At 43.1% G+C, this 16,945-nt stretch overlaps 1 protein-coding gene across 2 annotated transcripts in view; it reads left to right on the plus strand.

Moving 5' to 3' along the window:
- CCPG1 (cell cycle progression 1) overlaps nt 1-16,945 on the plus strand; it is a 57,881-nt gene that overhangs the window by 14,655 nt on the left and 26,281 nt on the right. For both annotated transcript variants that reach the window (XM_030814057.1, XM_030814058.1), the window contains exons 2-3: nt 6,480-6,548; nt 12,115-12,229. In XM_030814057.1, the coding sequence (XP_030669917.1) occupies nt 6,489-6,548; nt 12,115-12,229 (175 nt within the window). In that variant the 5' untranslated portion in view covers nt 6,480-6,488. The remainder of the gene's footprint in view (nt 1-6,479; nt 6,549-12,114; nt 12,230-16,945) is intronic.

Consider the following 16,945-nt stretch of genomic DNA (forward strand, 5'->3'; position numbering starts at 1 on the left):
AAGCCCTGGAGTAAAGACAAAGCCAAGCATTTTGAGGGGAATTGAGACGGTTGGGCAAAGCCAGAATGAATTAAAAGAGATGAGAGCTAGAGATAAAATACTTGATATTCAAGGCTTTGGGGCATTATCTTGAAGAAAATCTTAACATTTTAAAGGAATGACATAATGAGATTATCATTTTAAGATCTCTAGCCATAATGGGGAGGTTCAAACTGCCAGGGGGCTTTCATATTCACTGTGTCTAGGATAGGGCTTAAAAAGTTACTTTTTTTTTTTTTTTTTTTGCTTTGATTGTAGTACGTGCCTATTTTGAGAACAGCTGAATTAATAGGGTTCTTTAGTAAGCCTGTTAGTTTTGCTTATCTAAATTGTCATGGTGGTGTTAGGGCCAGTGGGAAATCTTTTTTTCTCTTTTGGACTGGATGGTGTTACCAAAACACCAGGGGTTTGGTCTAGGTCCTGCTGCTTGCCGCACAGAAAGCCAATCACAGGGACGAGTATTGCCAGGGAAGAAGGCTTTAATTGGGTGCTGCAGCCAAGGAGATGGGAGATCAGTCTCAAAAATCCATCTCTGACTGACTAAAATTAGAGGTCTGTATAGCAGAGAAGAAATGTAACCATGTGTGGGCAAACAGGAATTAGAAAGGGGTGAGGAAGAGAAGTTGGTCAACAGGCAGCAGGTGGTCAGTTAAGCAATCATGCAGGCTCTGGCTTCTCATTGTCCAGTTGCAGTGATCTGTTAAGTAAGTTTCAGCTTCTTTTTTTTTTTTTTTTTTTTTTGAGACGGTGTCTTTCTCTGTCCCCCAGGCTGGAGTGCGGTGGTGCGATCTCAGCTCACTGCAACCTCCATCTCCTGGGTTCACGCCATTCTCCTGCCTCAGCCTCCCGAGTAGCTGGGACCACAGGCGCCCACCAACACGCCCGGCTAATTTTTTTTGTATTTTTTAGTAGAGACGGGGTTTCACCGTGTTAGCCAGGATGGTCTCGATCTCCTGACCTCGTGATCCACCCGCCTCGGCCTCCCAAAGTGCTGGGATTACAGGCTTGAGCCACCGCGCCCGGCCTCAGCTTCTTAATACTATCGAGGAGGCCTGATGGTTTGTTTCCTAAGAAAGGACCTTAGATAACACAAATAGAACTTTCTCAAGTTTTAAGACTGTGAGGATCAATTTCTGTATTTATTCAAAGAAACCATACAGATCAGTTCTGTGGGATAATTGGCTGGTTTCAATGTTATCTTTCCCTCAAGGAAGTAAACAAAGCATTAAACTGGGGCCTGATTAAAGTGGGCTTATTGATTTGAGAAATGCAAGTATGGTAAGTTGTCCCAAGTCAGTAATGTATTTTACTTTTTTTTGAAATCTGTTAGAAGATGGGAGCAGGCAAAGCGAAGGAGGGAAGCATTCACACAGTGGAGAAAGAATGCTTTTTAGGCTTCAGCCAGTTTTCTTATCACAAAGCCCTCACCTACTTCTTGTTTCATATAGAATTTTTCCAGTTACCCAGTCGCTTAAACCAGAAACCTGGGAGCTATCCTACACTTTCTCCCTTCTATAGTTGGTTATTCAGTCCTTTAATAAAATAATCTTTAGGCTGTGGCTCACACCTGTAATCCCAGCACTTTGGGAGGCCAAGGTGGGTGGATCACTTGAGCCCAGGAGTTTGAGACCAGCCTACCAATCTAGCAAGACCCCGACTCTTAAAAAGAAATTAGCTGGGGAGGGTGGCACATACCCGTATAGTCCTAGCTACTTGGGAGGCTGAGATGGGAGCATCTACTTGAGCCTGGGAGTTCAAGGCTGTGTTACTGGTGGAGGGTGTCCAGGTTCTTGGCTTCTTGGACAAAGAACTGGACAAAACACACAGACAAAGCAAGGAAAGGATGAAGTCAGAGATTTATTGAAAATGAAAGTACACTCCACAGTGTGGTGGCGGGCCCTAGCGTAGGGGCTCAAGGGCGCCTTTACAGAATTTGTGGGGGTTTAAATACCCTCTAGAGGTTTCCTTGGTGTACACCCTCTGTGAATGGAGAGGTGAAGTAAAGTTACAAAGTCATTTACTTGGTGTATGCCCTATGGAGAGGATATTTCCTGTCATAGCTGAAGTGTGAATCGGCCTAATGTTCCCTGCCTCCAGACCCTATTTTCCCATCTCAGCAAGCCGTGTTCATACTACTGTACTCCAGCCTGAGTGACACAGTGAGACCTTGCATCCAAATAATGATAAAAATAATAAAATAATCTTTCATGTCTTCTCAAATCTCTTCAAAACCCTTCCCACTATCTTCTAAACCCTTTCCCTCATCAACACTGGTTAAGTTTAGATGCTCATATTTTTCATGGAATATTATGTTGCTTCCCTGCATCCCACAGGTCTAGGGTTGTTGAGTTGCTTCCCTATCTTTAAAAAAAATTTTTTTTGAGACAGGATCTTGCTCTGTTATCCAGGCTGGAGTGCAGTCATGCAATCATAGCTCACTGCAACTTTGAACTCCTGAGCTCAAGTGATCCTCCTGCCTCAGCTTCCCAAGTAGCTAGGACAACAGCTGTGGGCCACCGTGTTCTGCTGATTTAAACATTTTTTTGGTAGAGATGGGGAGTCTCACTATGTTGTCCAGCCTGGTCTTGAATGCCTGGCCTCAAGTGATCCTCCCACCTCAGCCTTCGAAAGTGCTGTTACAGGTGCAAGCCGCCACTCTTGGCCCTGCCATCTTAATATATGCTATTTTATTTTATTTATTTATTTATTTTGAGAGGGCGTTTCCCTCTTGTTGCTCAGGCTGGAGTGCAATGGCGCCATCTCGGCTCACCGCAACATCCGCCTCCTGGGTTCAAGCAATTCTCCTGCCTCAGCCTCTCGAGTAGCTGGGATTACAGGCGCTTGCCACCAGGCCCGGCTGATTTTTTGTATTTTTAGTAGAGATGGGGTTTCATTATATTGGCCAGGCTGGTGTTGAACTCCTGACCTCAGATGATCCACCTGCCTTGGCCTCCCAAAGTGCTGGGATTATAGGCGTGAGCCACTGCACCTGGCCAAATCTGACCAGATGCAACCGCTCATGCCTGTCATCCCAGCACTTTGAGAGGCAAAGGAAGGTGGATCACTTGAGCTCAGGAGTGTGAAACCAACCTGGGCAACATGGCAAAATGCTGTCTTTACAAAAAATACAAATATTAGGCATGGTGGTGCACACCTGTAGTTCCAGCTTACTCAGGAGGCTCAGGTGGGAGGGTAGCTTGAGCCTGGGAGGTCAAGGCTGCAATGAACTGTGTTCATGTCACTGCACTCCAGCCTGGGTGACAAAGCGAGATCCTGTCTCAAAAATTAAAAAAAAAAAATCATGGCCAGGTGCGGTGGCTTCACGCTTGTAATCCCAGCACTTTGGGAGGCTGAGTTGGATGGATCACGATGTCAGGAGATAGAGAATCTCCTGGCCTTTAGTAGAGATGGTGAAACTCTGTCTCTACTAAAAGTACAAAAATTAGCTGGGCATGGTGGTGCGTGCCTGTAATTCCCGCTACTCGGGAGGCTGAGGCAGGAGAATCGCTTGAATCAGGGAGTCAGAGGTTGCGGTGAGCCGAGATGATGCCACTGCGCTCCAGCCTGGTGACAGAGTGAGACTCCGTCTCAAAAAAAAAAACAAAAAAAAACAAAATCAAATCTGATCTTTTAAACTACATTTGTACTAGATTGTCTTTTTTATTTTTTATTTTTTTAAAGAACTTTCATATTCTTTTACATTTTTCTGCCTTTGTTTTTCCTGTGTGATGCTTTTTCCTTTTTTACTGGGACATCTTTCCTTGTCATCAGATCTTTTGATTTTTTTTTTTTAGTGAGGAATCAGAAATCGTTTTGTTTGTTTTTTGTGATGTTGCCCAGGCTGATCTTGAACTCTCGGACTTGAGCAGTCCTTCTGTCTTGGCCTCTCAGTGTTGGGGTTACAGACGTGAGCTACCACACCTAGCCCTTTTTTTTTTTTTTTTTTTTTTTTTTTTTAAAGAGTCAAGGTTTCACTGTGTTACCCAGTCTGGAGTGCAGTGGCCATTCACAGGCATGATCGTTATGGCTCCTAACAGCCTTGAACTCCTGGCCTCAAGGGATCTTCCTTCCTCAGTCTCCCAAGTAGCTGGGATTAATAGGCACTCTCCACTGCTCCCGGCTCCAGAAATCTTCATTTTAATGTAGTATCTCAATTTTTAAATTTTGACAACTGTTAATTTACTTTAAAAAATGCTATCAAATTTGCAGCCTCATTTATTTACTTCGTTGATCATTCTCCTTTCCCCCTGCAAATTTAATTGCTCAGTCTTTGTGTATTTCTATGTCATGCATAATTTTCAAGCTATTATAAACATGATTCTCATACAAGTAGACATTGATACATATCAAAAACTTTTTTGAAAGTCCTGAAAAATAGTGGAATGAGAAATTGGGATTTATGTAGTCAGTTTAGGCCAAGTGCAGTGGCTCACGCCTGTAATCCCAGCGCTTTGGGAAGCTGAGGAGGGCAGATTGCTTGAGGCCAGGCCTTCCAGACCAGCCTGGCCAACATGGCCAAACCTTGTCCCTACAAAAAATACAAAAAATTAGCTGGGCACAGTGGCACATGCCCAGCCTCTTATGGGGCTGAGATGGGAGGATCGATTGAGCTTGGGAGGTCAGGGCTGTGATGAGCCATGATTACGCCATTGCACTCAAGCCTGTATGACAGAACAGGACCCTGTCACGCTCAGAAAAAAGAAAAGAAATATAGTCAGTTTAATAAAGAATGCAGACTGGTTGAATGAGAAATTGGGATTTATACAGTCACTTTAATAAAGAATGCTGAAATAAAATTGCTAAGGTATAAACGTGGTTAATATCCTACAGGGTATTTAAACTGTAGCTTTTTGGATAACCTCTACTGACTGGACAGAAAAATTTATTTTACCCTAGTAGTTTTCTGTAAGTTTACCTTTAAATTTATAGAGGTATAAACTGCTTGGGCCTTAATTGAAATTAGAAATAAAAAAATTAGATGACCTCAGGTGAACCGATTACAAAATGCTCTGTCATAACATTAAAAGTCACACAATTAATATCTTATTTCAGGTTTTGAATAATTCATTTGAAACATGTTAATTTTTATACTGTTAGCGACCAACCTGTTTGTATCCTCTCTTTTTGAAATATTAATGTACAAGAGTTTCCAGAATAATTAACAGATTATATAGATCTGACTTGAGGCCAGGAGTTTGAGACCAGCCTGGCCAACATGGTGAAACCTCGTCTCTACTAAAAATACCAAAAAACAAAACAAAGCTGCTAAAAACAGATTATATAGATCTGTATTTTTGCCCTGTTCTCATTTGAGCACTAGTTCCATATTGTCTGCATTAGAGTTCTAGTAGAACTTGGATCTAATGTGTTCACAGTATATGTCCAATAACAGAAGCATAAGACACATGTAGAATAAATCGGTAGGAATACTATTTGCTTTAATAAGTTGGGTTTTGAAGTTTAAAGGAGTTTCAGATAGAAAAAGAAAAAACCAGGTGGAGTGACCATTGTATGCTGGTTTAGGGCTTGAGTCCAGGTTGTTGCCAGTGACCAGATGTTTCTAACCAACCTCTGGTATCTTCCCCCCTGCCCCAACTTTAACACAACTGAAGTATTGCTGACACAGTTATTTTCATAAAAACAGTTTGATTGCCGGGCGCAGTGGCTCACGCCTGTAATCCCAGCATTTTGGGAGGCTGAGGCAGGCAGCCCACGAGGTCAGGAGTTGGCGACCAGCCTGGCCAACATAGTGAAACCCCGTCTCTACTAAAAATACAAAAATTAGTGGGGCGTGGTGGCACGTGCCTGTAGTCCCAGCTACTCAGGAGGCTGAGGCAGGAGAATCACTTGAACCTGGGAGGCGGAGGTTGCAGCAAGTCGAGATTGCGCCACTGCACTCCAACCTGGTCGACAGTTCGAGACTCTGTCTCAAAACAGTTTGATCATGTTTCTTCTCTGTTTGAAAAATGTAAATTGCTTCATGCTGCCAACATACAGACTTCATTTTCTTGGCATAGGAGCTTTTCAGTTTTCCTCTGCTTCTCAGTTTCTGCAGTCATGTTTTTCACACCTTACTGTTCATTGAAAATAGAGTCCTTTACTGTTGCTGCCTGCTCCCCATTCACGAATCTCCTTTTCCTTCACCTCTGTCTGGCCAAATGTTACATTTTCTTTTAGATATAACTTTCTTCCTCATTCCAACAATATAACTGTTGAGACTGTTCTAGTCCAGGAGGGTCTCCTTATCTTAGAAGTTTGCTTATATCTGTTCATACAGGTATGCAGTCCTGTCGTGTTCTGTATGGTAAATCTATGGGTGGCTTGTCTCTGTTTCACCTGGAAGACAGTAAACCACTTTTCAAACTTAGCGTCACATATAGTGCTTCCTATAGAATTAAAAAAAGTGTGTCTCATTAGTCAATATGTTTTTGTATTTGTAGACCTGAAAGATGTCTGAAAATTCCAGTGACAGTGATTCATCTTGTGGTTGGACTGTCATCAGTCATGAGGTATGATATTTAATACTTTTTATAAGGTAATTTGTAATATTAATGTTACCAGTGATGTAAACTGTGTTCTTTGAAGATCAGTCTTTTTCTACCTTTAAGCAAAAAGTTCCAATGAACATTTTCCCTCTCATATTAAACTTCACTGCTGAAAACGCTTCATGAGCCAACATATTCTACGTTATTGTACATAGCTTTGAGACATTAGGCAAATATTTATTGAAGGTTTGTTATTGGTCAGGCCCTGTGCTTTACTTTCATTTTCATATAATTTTGTCTTTTTTTGTTTGTTTGTTTTTGAGACAGAGTCTCACTCTGTTGCCCAGGCTGGAGTGCAGTGGCGTGATCTCAGCTCACTGCAACCTCTGCCCCACTTGACTCAAGTGATTCACCTGCCTCAGCCTCCTGAGTAGCTGGAATTACAGGCGCCTGCTACCATGCCCAGCTAATTTTTGTATTTTCAGTAGAGATGAGTTTCACCATCTTGGCCAGGCTGGTCTTAAACTCTTGGCCTCGTGATCCACCCACCTTGGCCTCCCAACATGCTGGGATTGCAGATGTGAGCCACTGCACCCGGCCAATTTTGTCTTTTTTTTTTTTTTTTTTTTTAAAGTGATAGTGTCTTGCTCTATTGCCCAGGCTAGAGTGCAGTGGCTATTCACATGTGCAATCATAGTGTCATGTAACCTTTAATTCCTTGGGCTCAAGTGATCCTCCCAAGTAGCTGGGACTATAGGCACATGCCACCATACCCTGTTCTTAAATAATTTTGAATATTTCACTGTGATACATACTGTTTTCATTCTTATTTTATAGTTGAGAAAACTAAAGCTTAGAGAGGTTAAATAATTTGGCCAAGATTATGCAGCTAGAAAGTAGGTCCTGGATTTGAACAGATCAGAAAGGAGAATGGAGAACATGTGTTCCACTTATGTTATATTAGCAGAACTTCACAGGAAAAAGGCCAGAATCGCCAGGTGCGGTGGCTCACGTTTGTAATCCCAGCACTTTGGGAGGCCGAGGCGGGCAGATCACGAGGTCAGGAGATCGAGACCACGGTGAAACCCCGTCTCTACTAAAAAATACAAAAAAAAAAAATTAGCCGGGCGTGGTGGCGGGCGCCTGTAGTCCCAGCTGCTCAAAGAGGCTGAGGCAGGAGAATGGCGTGAACCCAGGAGGCGGAGCTTGCAGTGAGCCGAGATTGCGCCACTGCACTCCAGCCTGGGTGACAGAGCGAGACTCCGTCTCAACAACAACAACAACAAAAAAGGCCAGAACCCTATCACAAAATGAACTTTATAATAGAAGATTGATATACATACAACAAGTATACATACCTTGTACTTCTGTTTATTTTCTCATACCAGTAATATATGTTCACTATAGAAAAATGGCAGTATATTGATAAACAGAAATGTACTTACTCCAGGTTTTAATGGACTTATCTGTAATTTTCCCATTTGTTTTTAGGGTATTGTAAGCCTCACTTGTTTTCTTTTTTTTTTTGAGATGGAGTTTCGCTCCTGTTGTCCAGGCTGTCGCTCTTGTCTTGTACAATGACGTAATCTCAGCTCACAGCAACTTTCGCCTCCTGGGTTCAAGCCATTCTCCTGCCTCAGCCTCTGGAGTAGCTGGGATTACAGGCATGTGCCACCACGCCCGACTGATTTTGTATTTTTAGTAGAGACAGGGTTTCTCCATGTTGGTCAGGCTGGTCTCAAACTCCTCACCCCAGGTGATCCGCCCGCCTCGGCCTCCCAAAGTACTGGGATTACAGGTGTGAGCCACTGTGCCCGGCCACTTGTTTTCTTAATAAAAATTTTAGGCCGGGCATGGTGGCTCATGCCTGTAGTTCCAGCATTTTGTGAGGCCAAGATGGGGGCAGATCACCTGAGGTCGGGAGTTCGAGACCAGCCTGACCAAGATGGAGAAACCCCGTCTCTGCTAAATATACAAAATTAGCCAGGCGTGGTCACGCATGCGTGTAATCTCAGCTATTTGGGAGGCTGAGGCAGGACAATCACTTGAACCCGGGAGGCGGAGGTTGCGGTGAGCAGAGATCGTGCCATTGCACTCCAGCCTGGGCAACAAGAGTGAAACTGTCTCAAAAAAAGAAAACAAAAATTAAAAAAATTTTGTTTTTAGACTATTAGTTAAGGTTCAGGTAGTTATATTTGGAAAACATTAACAGAAAAAAACAAGATTGCCTTTTCTGCATTAAAATTTCAAAATTTAAAAGCAACTGTATCATTTGAGATTGAGATGATTCTTCTTTTTATTTTTTTATTTATTTTTTTTTTTTTTTTGAGACAGAGTCTCGCTGTCGCCCAGGCTGGAGTGCAGTGGCGTGATCTCGGCTCACTGCAGGCTCCGCCCCCCCAGGGTTCACGCCATTCTCCTGCCTCAGCCTCCCGAGTAGCTGGGACTACAGGCGCCCGCCACCTCGCCCGGCTAATTTTTTGTATTTTTAGTAGAGACAGGGTTTCACCATGTTAGCCAGGATAGTCTCGATCTCCTGACCTCGTGATCTGCCCGTCTCGGCCTCCCAAAGTGCTGGGATTACAGGCGTGAGCCACCGCGCCCGGCCGATTCTTCTTTTTAAAATCTTCAGTGACTTTTCTATTTTTAGCTTGTTTTCTTCAAAGGATTAGATGAACTCCCATAGCACCTTCTCCTTCAAGGATAATTAACAATACAGGAGCAAGGCAGCTATGGGAGTCTTACCTGTGAGTCTGCAGGGTGGAGTATGACAGCAGACCTCTGGCACTTAGTCAAGTATGTCATTAGGGTGTTCTGTACTGGATATTGTGTCCCAGATTGAATCATATTTGTACTTTTATCTCTCTTCTTCTATATCTGCTTTCCAGGTTCTACTCTTTCTTGCTAATTTCTCTTACATGTGTCTCCTTTTCATTTCCCATTACCGCCATTCTGATTTGGGCCAGAATTGGTTTCCCCAGCAATTCCTAATCCATAAACTTGCTTTAGCCTCTACCATTCTTCTGCCACTATAGACAACCTCAGAGTCTTGCATTCCAAATTCTCATTAGGGCTCAACTTAAACGCTACTTTTTTCTCTGTCGCCCAGGCTGGAGTGCAGTGGCACCATCTCTGCTCACTGCAAGCTCCGCCCCCCGGGTTCACGCCATTCTCCTGCCTCAGCCTCCCGAGTAGCTGGGACTACAGGCGCCCGCCACCACGCTCGGCTATATTTTTTTTTTTGTATTTTTAGTAGAGACGGGGTTTCACCGTGTTAGCCAGGATGGTCTCGATCTCCTGACCTCGTGATCCGCTTGCCTCGGCCTCCCAAGGTGCTGAGATTACAGGCGTGAGCCACCGCGCCCGGCCCTGCTTTTTTCATGAAGTCTTTTAATTTTTGCTGTCTTGAGTTATGTATATTCAAGAGAATGCAGACCTTTTGATTGCATGTGTCAGCAGACTATAGTGCGGACATAGGGAAAGACAGAATCACCTTAGTGATTAACTTTGTTTTGCAATTAAGACACAAAGAAAAATTGTATGATCTGCTATTATTTTTTTTTATATATGCTTTTATTTTTCCATGATTACAAGCACAACTGAATTTCAAATGCACAAAGTAAGAATTATATGGGGAAAAAAAATCAGATACGTTCATATATATATCACCTTTTCAAGGCTATTTCCATCCAGAATAACCTTGGTTTGCCAGGGCCAATAGAAGTCACAAAATTGCCTTTAGTCAAATTTGTGTGCTTGCTTTCTTCTATAATTCCAATACCTCCACCATCAACGACTTGAGATAGCTGCCAAGGTGTTATATAATAAGTGCCAGTGCCTTCATTCATTCTACAACGAAGGCTGTCACTTCACCCTTGGAAGGTTGCACAGCGGCCGGGCAGAGGCGCTCCTCACGTCCCAGACGGGACGGCCAGGCAGAGGCGTTCCTCACTTCCTAGACGGCGTGGTGGCTGGGCAGAGGCTGTAATCTTAGCACTTTGGGAGGCCAAGGCAGGCGGCTGGGAGGTGGAGGTTGTAGCGAGCCGAGATCACGCCACTGCACTCCAGCCTGGGCAGCATTGAGCATTGAGTGAGCGAGACTCCGTCTGTAATCCCAGCGCTTCGGGAGGCCGAGGCGGGCAGATCACTGGAGGTCAGGAGTTGGAGACCAGCCTGGCCAACATGGTGAAACCCCGTCTCCACCAAAAACAGAAAAACCAGCCAGGCGTGGTGGTGTGTGCCTGCAATCCCAGGCACTGGGCAGGCCGAGGCAGGAGAATCATGGTAGCCCGAGACAGGGAGGTTGCAGTGAGCTGAGACCATGCTGCCGCACTCCAACCTGGGCAACAGAGGGAGACCGTCCCAACAAAAAAAGGAAGAAAAAGAAAGAAAGAAAGAGAAAGAGGAAAGAAAGAAAGGAGAGAGAGAGAGAGAGGGAGGGAGGGAAGGAAGGAAGGAAGAAGGGAGGGAGGGAAGGAAGGAAGGAATCCGCTATTATTAATGAAAAGACAGTCTGACATCAAAGTAGGAAAGATAACCTCAGAATAAAAAGATAGTCTAAAATTGTATAAGGAGAGTATTCATTAACCCTATAGGTTTATTTAATCCATGTCATTAAAGCTTTAGACATTTTTAGTTTATATTGCCATAATAAGTAGTTATTTGCATATGGCTGTTTCTCTGAATATGTTGTAAAATTGAATTTTGGATTTGATTTTTTTTTTTTTTTTTTTTTGAGACGGAGTTTTGCTCTTGTTGCCCAGGCTTGAGTGCAATGGCACAATCTCGGCTCACTGCAACCTCCGCCTCCCACGTTCAAGCGATTCACTTGCCTCAGCCTCTTGAGTAGCTGGGATTACAGGCACCTGCCACCATGCCCAGCTATGGATTTGAGGTTTTTTTTTTTTTTTTTTTTGAGATGGAGTCTCCTTCTGTTGCCCAGCCTGGAGTGCAGTGGCGCTATCTTGGCTCACAGCAAGCTCCACCTCCTAGGTTCACTCCATTCTCCTGCCTCAGCCTCCCAAGTAGCTGGGACTACAGGCACCTGCCACTGCGTCCAGCTAATTTTTTTGTATTTTTAGTAGAGACGGGGTTTCACAGTATTAGCCAGGATGGTCTGGATCTCCTGACCTGATGATCCACCGGCCTCAGCCTCCCAAAGTGCTGGGATTATAGGCGTGAGCCACCGCGCCCGGCCAGATTTGAATTTTTTATACCCCACAGCATCTAGCAAAGTGCCTTGTCTAGAGTAGTTCCATAAATGTTAAGTAGCAACAAATTATTATAGAAATAACCAAATTTAGACCCTTATTCTCTGGAATTCAAATTTATTGCCTGAGCTCGTAAAATAGAGCATTCCACTTTTGGGCTGACCTGACTTAGAATTTAAACCCGAGACTCCATTCTGCCATTTTCTTGCCATAGGCCTTTGTGGACTAAATTGAACCAAAGCTTGTCTGATTAGATACTGTTCCTTTGGAGTATGGCAGCATCTGAGACTTTTAATAATGGAAGAAACATTTACATGTAGTCAGATCTAGCTTTGAGGAGCTAATAGGCAAATAACTGAAAGATTATCACTTTTCCTTAGGGGTCAGATATAGAAATGTTGAATTCTGTGACAGCCACTGACAGCTGTGAGCCCACCCCAGAATGTTCATCTTTAGAGCAAGAGGAGCTTCAGGCATTGCAGATAGAGCAAGGAGGTAAGTTGTTCACAAATTCTGATTTTTTTTAATAGGATATATGAATGATATTATGAGTGTTGCCTTCTTTCCAGGTGGGTGGCCTTTCTGGCTAATCTTAGTGGTCATTGGAGGATTAGAACTTCAGTGTAGGCCGGGCACAGTGGCCCACGCCTGTAATCCCCACACTTTGGGTGGCTGAGGTGGGCGGAACATTTGAGGTCAGGAGTTCAAGAGCAGCCTGGCCAACCTGGTGAAACCCTGTCTCTACTAAAAATATAAAAAATTAAAGGTATATTGGCAGGCGCCTGTAATCCCAGCTACTCACAAGGCTGAGGCAGGAGAATCGCTTGAACCTGGGAGGCGGAGTTTGCAGTGAGCCGAGATTGTGCCACTGCACTCCAGCCTGGGCGACAGAGCGAGACTCCATTAAAAAAATAAACAAAAAAACAACTTCAGTGTGGATTTGGTGAAGACCCACAGAACCCAGAGTCATCAGCCTGCCCCAGGGGTTTATTTGCAGCTGTAGTATATTTTTGGGCTTTCAGATACACTTTGTTGCTACAGAAGTAACCAGTGACAAAAAAAGTGTTTCATGGTTTAACGTGAATTTGTTTGGTAGTTTCTATTTCCTTGTCATTTGTTTGGTAGTTTGTATTTACTTGTCATTATTAAAGTTAAGAAAAAAATTATTCATTGATCACAAGAGATTTATTAACCTCTTTTCCAGGTATTATCATGTTGATGGAGTTACAGACATGCCTCTCATTTTATTCTGCTTTGCTTTATTGTACTTCGCAGATACTATGTTTTTTACAAATTGAAAGTTTGTGGCAACCCTGTGTTGAGCAAGTCTATTAATCCCATTTTTCCAATAGCATATGCTCACTTCATGTCTCTGTGTCTCATTTTTATAATTATACTATTTCATTTATTTTTATTTTATTTTATTGAATTGAATTGAATTGGCGGAGTTTTGCTCTTGTTTCCCATGCTGGAGTGCAATGGTATGATCTTGGCTCACTGCATCCTCTGCCTTTTGGGTTCAAGTGATCTTCCTGCCTCAGCCTCTCAGCTGGGATTACAGGCATGCGCCACCGTGCCCAGCTAATTTTGTGTTTTTAATAGAGATGGCATTTCATCATGTTGGTTAGCCTAGTCTTGAACTCCTGACCTCAGGTGATCCACCTGTGTGAACCTCCCAAAGTGCTGGGATTACAGGCGTGAGCCACTGCTCCTGGCCTGTAATTGTCATATTTCAAACTTTTTCATTATTATTATATCTGTTATGGTGATCTGTGATGAGAGATCTTTGGTGTTACTATTGTAATTCCTTTGGGACACCATGAACCGTGCCAATGAAAGACAGTGAACTTAATAAATGTGTGTGTTCTGACTGCTCTACTGACTTGCCATTCCCCCATCTCTCTCCCTCTCCTCGGGCCTCCCTGTTCCTGGAGACACAACAATATTGAAATCAGGCCAATTAATAACCCTACAGTGGCCTCCAGGTGTTCAGGTGAAAGGAAGAGTTGTGTGTCTCTCACTTCAAATCAAAAGCTAGAAATGATTAAGCTTATTTGAGGAAGGCATGTCGAAAGCTAAGTTGAAAGCTAAGTCTCTTGGGCCAGATAGTTAGCCAAGTTGTGAATGCAAAGGAAAAGTTCTTAAAGAAAATTAAAAGTCCTTCTTAGTGAACACATGAATGATAAGGAAGCCATATAGCCTTATTGTTGACGTGGAAAAAGTTTTAGTGGTCTTGGTAGAAGATTGAACCAGCCACAAAATTCCCTTAAGCCATAGCCTCATCCAGAACAAGTCCTTCCTAACTCGCTTCAAGTCTGTGAAGGCTAAGAGTGGTTAAGAAGCTGTAGAAAGAAAGGCTGAAGCTAGCTGAGGTTGGTTCATGAGGTGTAAGGAAAGAAGCTATGTCCGTAACATAAAAGTGCAAGGTGAAGTAGCAAGTGCTGATGTAGAAGGTGCACCAAGTTATCCAGGAGATCTAACTGAGATAATGGATGAAGGTGGCTACCCCAACGAGCAAATTTTCAGTGTAGATGACACAGCCTTCTATTGGAAGAAGATGCCATCTAGGACTTTCCTAACTACAGAGAAGTCAATATCTGCTTCTAGGCTTCAAAGAACAAGCTCACTTTCTTGTTAGAGGCAAATGTAGCTGGTGACTTTAAGTTGAAGCCAGTGTTCACTTACCATGCCTTGAGAAATCCTAGGACCCTTAAAAAATATGCTACATCTACTCTGCCTGTGCTCTGTAAATGGAACAACAAAGCCTAGGTGACAGCCATGTGTTTACAACATGGTTTACTGAATATTTTAAGCTCAGTGTTGAGACCTGCTGCTCAGAACAAAACGATTCCTTTCAAAATACTAGACATTGTATAGCAATACCTGGTCAATCACCCAAGGGCTCTGATGGAGATGTACAAGGAAATTCATGTTGCCTTGTTTCCTGCTAACACAACATCCAGTCTGTAGTCCATGGATCGAAGAGTAGTTTTAACTTTCAGGTTGTATTATTTAATAAATAAATTTTGTAAGGCTGTAGCTGCTATAGATAGTGATTGTTCTGATGGATCTGGGCAATGTGTGTAAACTGAAAATCTTCAGGAAAGGATTCACCATTCTAGATGCCTTTAAGAACAATTGTGCTTTGTGGGAAAAGGTCAAAATATCAACATTAACAGGAGTTTGGAAGAAGTTGATTTCAACCTTCATGACTTTGAGTGGTTCAAGACTTTAATGGAGGAAGGAACTGCAGATGTGGTAGAAGTAGCAAGAGAATTAGAATTAGAAGTGGATCCTGGCCGGGTGCGGTGTCTCACGCCTGTAATCCCAGCACTTTGGGAGGCTGAGGTGGGCGGATCACGAGGTCAGGAGATCGAGCCCATCCTGGCTAACACGGTGAAATCCCATCTCTACTAAAAATACAAACAATTAGCTGGGCATGGTGGCGGGCGCCTATAGTCCCAGCTACTCGGGACGCTGAGGCAGGAGAATGGCGTGAACCTGGGAGGCAGAGCTTGCAGTGAGCCAAGATCATGCCACTGCACTCCAGCCTAGGCAACAGAGCGAGACTCCATCTCAAAAAAAAAAAGAAGTGGATCCTGAAAATGTGATCCAGTTGCTGTAATCTCATGATAAACTTGAACAGATGAGGAGTTGCTTCTTATGGATGAGCAAAGAAAGCAGTTTCTTGAGATGCAATCTACTCTTGGTGAAGATGCTGTGAATATTATTGAAATGACAACATAGGATTTAGAATATTACACAAACTTAGTTAATAAAGCAGTGGCAGGGTTTGAGAAGATTGACTCCAATTTTGAAAGTTGTTCTACTGTGGGCAAAGTGCTATCAAACAGCATCGCATGCTACAGAGAAATCTTTCGTGAAAAAGAGTCAATCCATGTGGGAAACTTCAATGTTGTCGTACTTTGAGAAATTGCCCCAGCTACTCCAGCCTTCAGCAGCTACCACAGTGGTCAGTCAGCAGCCAACACCTTTGAAGTAAGACCCTCCACCAGCAAAAATATTACGATTCACTGAAGGCTCAGATGATCACTAGCACTTTTTAGCAATAATGTATTTTTAAATTAAGATATATACAGTTTTTTAGACATGATGTTATTGCACACTTAAGAGATTACAGCATAGTGTAAACCTAACTTTTACATGGACAAGAAAACCAAAAAATTTATGTGACTTGCTTTATTGCATTGGTTTGGAACTGAATTTGCAGATATCTGAGATATGACTGTACTCTGGTTCCAATTTGGTAAAATGGAATTTGACTACTGTATTGCATCTGTATTATGTATACTTCCCGTAGGATTTGATGCACACATTATTTATATAGAGAAATAGGACTCCTGAACAATTACTGCATACACTTATGTTCATATTTAAATTACTTCATTAACTTTTTAAAAAAATTATAGTAAAATGCATACAGAACATTTCCCCTCAGGAGAAAAAAGTGGATGTGTCAAGGCCAGAAATAGAAAAGATTATACCTGCTAACTTTTTTAAGCCTACATGTTGATTACTACTCTCATTTGAAAAGTGATTCTCATCTTTTGTGTGTCAGAGATCCTTTTGAAAATCTGAAAGCTATGGACAGTTTCTTCCAAGAAATGCATTTACTTGCATATGTTAAAGAAAATTTTCTTTTTTTTCTTTTTTTTTCTGAGACAGAGTCTCGCACTGTTGCCCAGGCTGGAGTGCAGTGGCGCAATGATCTCAGCTCACTGCAGCCTCCACCTCCCGGGTTCAAGCCTCAGCCTCCCGAGTAGCTTGGATTACAGGTGCCTGCCACCACGCCCAGCTATTTTTTTTTTTTTTTTTTTTTTTTTTTTTTTGTATTTTTAGTAGAGACGGGGTTTCACCATGCTGGCCACTCTGGTCTCGAACTCCTGACCTCCTGATCAGTCTGCCTCGGCCTCCCAAAGTGCTGGGATTACAAGCATGAGCCACTGCGCCCGGACTAATTTTTCTGTATCTTTTTTTTTTTTTTTTTTTTTTTTGAGACGGAGTCTCGCTCTGTCACCCAGGCTGGAGTGCAGTGGCGCCATCTCGGCTCACTGCAGTCTCTGCCTCCCGGGTTCACGCCATTCTCCTGCCTCAGCCTCCTAAGTAGCTGGGACTACAGGCGCCCACCACCAGGCCCGGCTAATTTTTTTGTATTTTTAGTAGACGGGGTTTCACCGTGTTAGCCAGGAT

Source organism: Nomascus leucogenys, chromosome 6 (genome assembly GCF_006542625.1).
Source record: "Nomascus leucogenys isolate Asia chromosome 6, Asia_NLE_v1, whole genome shotgun sequence".
NCBI classification, from domain to species: domain Eukaryota; kingdom Metazoa; phylum Chordata; class Mammalia; order Primates; family Hylobatidae; genus Nomascus; species Nomascus leucogenys.